The sequence below is a fragment of the Mandrillus leucophaeus genome, unplaced genomic scaffold (assembly GCF_000951045.1).
Source record: "Mandrillus leucophaeus isolate KB7577 unplaced genomic scaffold, Mleu.le_1.0 Scaffold1037, whole genome shotgun sequence".
Lineage (NCBI taxonomy): Eukaryota > Metazoa > Chordata > Mammalia > Primates > Cercopithecidae > Mandrillus > Mandrillus leucophaeus.
The window spans coordinates 698,470-705,036 of NW_012098510.1; the positions used below are offsets into that span (position 1 = coordinate 698,470).

Sequence of the window (6,567 nt, forward strand, 5' to 3'; positions counted from 1 at the left end):
ATACTGCCACAAGCCCAGGAATGCTAAAGATTGCTAGCAACCACCAGAAGCTGGAACAGACAAAGAAGGAGCCCTCCTTAGAGCCATCAGAGTGAGCATGATCCTGCCAACACCCAAATTCCAGACTTATGCCTCCAGAAATGTGAAATAAGTTTCTGTTGCATTACACAAAGCTACCCAGTTGTGGCAGTTTGGTACAGCGGCCCAGGCAGCCAATACACAATGCATCCCCCATTCTATCTTGTCATACATAGGATTTTGGTCATTGTCTATTAGTGCCTTGACAGAATATAATCTGCTTCCTGGAAGGTAGAAGGAAGCGGCCAGGAAGGTGGAGGCAGAAGGAAGTGACTCACCACGGGACTTCGGCCAATGCTGCTCAGGTGGTAGAGGAGGCCTTTTGCATGGTAAATGGTTGGCTGCAGATGAGCACTGGGAGAAAGCCATTGTCTGTTCAAATCTTCCCCGCTCAGTGAGCATCTGTGGCTACAGGAACAAACAATAAGCAAATAAATACACATTCAGAAGAAAATAACTTGAGAAAATAAAGCTCCACAAGATAAACAATTAAACTAATGAGTTCAAAACTTTCCTCTGATTTCTGCCCAATTGGCATCAATTTCAGATGTCCAGAAAGCTGTAGATCTGTCCTTTAAGCTCCAAAGTATCATAATTATCCACAACCCCCAAATGAACTAGAAACCATATTTGACTTGCTGTTGGATTATCAGAGTTTTAAGACAAAGTTGGAAAATGCAGTTCTCTATTATATACATCCATGGGGAATAAATTTAATAAATTTCTCTAGGCTATGGATTCTTCAGTTCTACAGATAATTAAGTTGTATTCAATCTATCATACTGGGTGTGTTACATATGATATTTCCAGCTGGTTCAATAACTCTGCAAGGTAGACGTTAGAGACTGAGGCTTAACTATGATTAAATAAATGGCTGGAGATCTAGGCCATAAGAAAGAGCTAGGTTTCCCCCCCAGGTTTATTTGCTTCTAACCCTTATTCTCTCTCTTTTATTGTGCTGCTTGACATTTACCAAGAGAATCAGAGTGCCTTTTTCAAATATATCATCATGGTATGTTAGAGCAAGAATGAGCTCAAAATCATACATTCCCTCATTTGGGGAATGATGATGTTCATATTCAAAAGTGCCAAGTTACTTTACAAAAGTGACCCAGCTGGTAGTGAGAGGATTGACCACCATTCACAGTTAGGAAACTGAGATGCTGAGTTGTCAGGTAGAGTGATCCTAAAAACCCACAACCACCAGAGATTACCAAGGGCAGCCCCTGCACAGGACATGTTCCCAGTAGTCCTGCTAAAGTATTATTTACTCAATAGTGTCAATGAGCTAAGTGCCACAGATTGGGAGGATCAGCGCAGCATCTCCAAAACCTCCAGCACCCCTAGATCCTCCCAAGCCCTCCACCATTGTCCTTCTGCACCCAAGCTCAATGGAATTACTAACAGTTCCCACTCGACTTATGGCCTCCAGAATTGTGAGATAAATTTCTGTTGTTTTAAGCTACCCAGTTTGTGGTAATGTGCAGCAACAGCCCTAAGAAACCAATACACAATACATCGTCCATTCTATCTTGTCATACATAGGTTTTTGCTGGGGCTCCTCCATCCTCATGCACCCTTACCTCTTCAACATTTAGGGGATCAATCTGCAGGGGAATTTTCTCTGATTTTCCAGGCCATTGCATCCATCTCCTATTTGCTGCAATAACATCCTGAGGCCGCCTTGATCAGAGTCCTTATGAAACCATTTTGGATGGATTTTTATTTTTATGTCTCTTGACTTCCCAATAAGACTAGGAGCTTCCTGGGGGCAAGGACAGTGATAATCTCTTGGTCACCTTCAAAACTCTAATATAGTAACTCTGTCAGAGTTGATATTGGGTAAATAATTTGGAAAGAATAAATTTACCAGCATTCATATGCATATTCAGATATGATTTCTGTTTTGTTTTGTTTCAAACACACTGTTTTCAATAAACATTGGAGGTAAAAAGAAGGTTCAGTCTTCAGTCTTCTCCTTTTACCACTTATTCAGTTCAATGTTCCTGAAATTATCTTTAAATATTAGCTTCCTGCTGGCTGTCAGACCCTCTTACAACTTACTGGAAACTGAAAATCTTTAGATTAATCACTTATCCTGATTTCTCCATTAAAATATTTTGACTTGATAAATGGCAGGTCTTGTGCATGTTCCTCTCTGGCTTTTTTTGTTCTTTGCCTGCTTTTTTTCTCCCTTTCTCTTTTCAATAGCAATAACATCTAGAAATAGGGTTTATCAGTTCTTCCTGATGACCAAGGATGAAGGTAAAATATGAAGCAGATTTTCAATGCCGATAGCAACAGAAAGGAACAGGCAGCCCAGACTTGCTCTCGAGCACATTTGCTGTGTTTAAATGAATTTCTTTTCTCAAATCAAGGTACTTGCAGGCACAACATCCCAGAGCCCCAGGATTCTCTTTGACTGCTCTGTGATTTCTCTTTGCCTTGACCTGGATTCTCATCAACACTGGGGATTTGTTTTTTCCTTTGTAACACTGACTATGATGAAATTAGTTGAGGCCCTTTAAAAGCATTTCTGCTTGTACATTTGAAAATGTAAGCATTACATGTGTCCAGCAGCCAGCAATTCTGTATGAACTCTCTCTACGTCTTCTTTCCCTATGCTCCATGGAAACCAAGTTCAGGGGCAATATCTACATGGAGAAGGCTCATGTATTACCACCTTGCAGAAATACTATTTTAGATCACAATTTCCAAGAACAAAAAAATAAAGTTTTGTGCTGAAGCCAGAAACCCAAATTTGAATAAGAAGACCTAGTTCCAACTCCAAGCTGCTACCAGATATAGGATTTGAGACCTCTTTGACAGTCAGCATTCTCATGTGTGAAATAAGTAAGTCAAACATCCCCCTAGGTTTATTTTGAGGATCGAATGAAATATCTATTTTAGATATCCCTATAGAGAAATACCATATACTTCTATCTCTACCTATGTCTGTGTCCATGACTATATCCACATCTGTATCTACGTCTACATCTTCATCTACATCTAAAATGCTCTAGGATGCATAGCACAACTTTGACTACATTCACTGGTTCCTTACCTCATCCTAATTTTTTTTTTCTTATAAAGAATGATCAGATAGCTATATGCAGGGTGAATGGAAGGGAAAAGTGTCTTGACTAGGAACTCCAGGCAAGACGCTGTGATCAGTTTTAAGTAACAGTTTACTTGGACACATCTAAGGGTAGGGGCAGTAGGCTGAACAGAAAAGAATTTAAGAAAAACTGAAAAGAAATAATCAGTAGAAATTGCTGATTGAAATTTGGATTGCTAAACAGCGCAAAAAAGGAGGACCACATCTAAGATTATCTAAATATAGAGATTTGGAGAGAAATTGGGCCAATGTAAGACATACAGAAGAAAGCTCTTATTTTGGGGAAAATTTGGTTTGTTTGTTGTCTGTTTTGGAGAGGTAGAGGCAATGAATCATTCCATTCGTGTAGATAGATTGTGTGGATTTGGGAAACCCATGTGATTTTATTTGTCTTCAGGACTCTATGGTGGTTATGATTTGGAGAGTATCTCTGTGTGTGCCTAGGGTTTTGGCAGTCCCTATATGTATGCAATTGCAGGTTATTATAATATGTACAACACCTCGAGTGCTTTTCCTTTTAAAGTAAATCCATTTGCTTCCAATCTCTGAATCCATTTGGCATTTTGTGTTAATAATATCAGAGATTCGTGTAGTCAGAGGAACTGTTGCTGCTCTTCCCAGGGATTTGTTTCAAGCATTTGAAGATAAAATGCACTCCATCTTCTTATCTACTGTAGCATTTCTGAAATGACAGCTGCTCCTTCTATGGGGGGAGAATTAGCAGATGGACAGCTATGACTGACTGGCAATAAATTCAGTGTCTCTAATCTGAAAAGGGGTCCTCTCTCAAACAGTTTGAAGTTCTGCTTTCTTTATAAGAATCATAAAATGGTGATTATTGCTACAGTTGGCCCTCCGTATCCATGAATATGGAGGGCCAACTGTACTAAGCCATTTTATATAAGAGACTTGAACATCCACGAATTTTGGTATCCATGGTAGTGGGTGCGGGGAAGGTGTCCTGGAACCAATAATCTGCAAATATCAAAGCACGATGTTATTTTTCCCTCCACTAAAAACTGCAAAGTTAAAGGAAAAAATTATCCACTTCATTTTGTTTTTCACAAATAAAGACATTTGATCTGACTTGTCCTCCTTATTTTAAAAAGCGTTAGTTTAAATAGCTAGTTTAAGATAAAGTTTATATGCACTAAATATGCCAGATCTAGGATGCTCAGATATCCAGTTTGTCTAGGAATGTTGCATTTTTAGCTTTGAATGCTTGCATCCCAGTGACTCTCTCAACAAATGCACACCAGAAATGTGATAACCTTGCCTAGATCCTTAATTTTAGAAGGTGGTGCAGAGCTGGAATACTTGACCAAAACTAGGCTGAATTATTTTGCACTGATTGAATGTTTTTAGGCGGGACTTTCACACTCCACTGAGGCTCAGGCATCCTTATCACCTATGTTTTCCTAGATTGTTTCCCACATGCATTATCTTCCTGTTCTTTTCAGGCATTTGCAGCCAATGTCTGGAAAATTCCTAATCCTTAAAACAGGTTTTTTCTCCAGCCTGGGCGACAGAGCGAGACTCTGTCTCAAAAACAAAACAAAACAAAACAAAACAAACAAACAAACAAAACTGAGGTTTTTGTGGGGCATACCTCTTTCCTTAAGAAAAGAGAAGAAAGCTTCTGATCTCCAGAAAATATAGTCATTTTATGATGAAACAAAAGCATCTCAACTGAAGTTATCAAAGAGTCAATCAGCAGCACTAGTCCTAACTAAAGGGTCACTGAATAGAAGCCACCAGCTGCACGATATTCTGAGTAAAAGGGAACTTTAAAGGCTGGACAGTTTCAAGGACAATGATATCACTAAAAATAATTCTTTTAACATTAATTGTGGATCTCGTTTATCTGCTGAGAACAGGAATCATCCAGAGGTTGGGAAACAAGTAATATAACCAAAGGCTTTAACAACTAGATCCTGAACTACCAGGACTCCTAAAGCCAAGAAAGGACCACAAGCAGAGAAAGAGTAAAAGTGAGTCACTTTCTAAAAACGAATCTATAGAGCTGCCTTCAGAATACAAGAGGATTAAAAAATCTCCCATCCGTCCACGACTAAAAAGTAGAGGGACAGAGTCCATCAGACTGAATAAATGATCCCAGGCTCGATAATATTAGTGCCTGCAGCACAGCAAACTCTGGAGCCTAAAGAGAGGCAGCATGTTTGAGATTTAGGCAGCAGCTTCACCATTCACTACACATCCTAGGTGCAGAAGGCAGCCAAGGGTACAAGAGGAGAATATCTATGAAGGCAAAGAGATACATTAAAGCTTCAAGAACACGATGAACAGCATGGGGGACCATCGGCCAGACACTGCACCCAGAGCTTTCCAAATAAACATGTTTGGATGGAGAAAAGGAAAAAAGAGGAAAAAAACAAAAGACAACTTCATTTCAAAGCTACAAAACAACTAGAGTTGTCAGCGACATATTATTATGTTCAGGATATTTTTTGTCACGCAAAATGCTCAGAAGAGTCAATAATCCAGAGAGCAAGGGAAGATAAGAGATCTAACACAGGTGTTCCTACACACCTCCAGGAACCCAGGAACGGGTTACCAGATGTATGATCACCCCAGAGCCCAGAAATGGGAAAGCCAAAATCTTTAAAGATAGGCCAGAAGAACTGACCTGGGTTCAATTGTCATCTTTGTGAAAGAAATTACCCATAGTTAACATTTGAACTTTGGTAGGTCTAAATATAAAATAGTTGTTCTTTATGTCCTTGTTCCTCCAAGGGTAGTCACAAAGGAGGGGCAGCAACATTACCTGGCAGCCTGTTAGATATATAGAAGCTCTAGTCTCAACCCTGAGTCTGCATTTTAACAAAATCCTAACGGACTGTGTATGCACATTAAGTGAAAGAAGCAGTGCTTTCTACTAGACTTTAAGGAAAGAAAGAAAATTAACATTTACAAAGGAATTATTACTTTATAAAGGGATTTATTACCACCATGCTTCCAGGAACTAGAACACATATTTAGGATTTTTAGCATCTCATCTGGAGCAGAGCCAGTTCCAAAAGCTTGAAGACACCCCTACTTACATACTTGCCCACCCCATTTTTCCCACCGTTGTGTTAGTCTCTTACATATTTTAATTTGAACATCAATAGAGAAGATTAAAATGTGGTTTTTACTTCTAAGTTATTTTCGCAAGTCTGATTTCATAATATCATTTGAAAGATCACAAGACCAGGACAACTTCAGCTGAAATCAGCTCAGACCAGATTAAGCGATGAGCCAGATTAGCTGCAAGTATAGAGAGAGCCCTACAGCATCACTTGCATCAATCAAGAGCACGTGATCAGTTCATTCACATTTCTTTTAGTTTTTTTTTTTTTTTTTTTTTTTTT

The 6,567-nt window shown here is 39.2% G+C and overlaps 1 protein-coding gene across 1 annotated transcript in view; it reads right to left on the reverse strand.

Moving 5' to 3' along the window:
- Nucleotides 1-6,567, reverse strand: part of LOC105539021 (cytosolic carboxypeptidase 4-like) — a 454,095-nt gene that overhangs the window by 153,134 nt on the left and 294,394 nt on the right. The window contains 1 exon segment of the mRNA XM_011979129.1: nucleotides 357-486. Within this exon segment, the coding sequence (XP_011834519.1) occupies nucleotides 357-486 (130 nt within the window).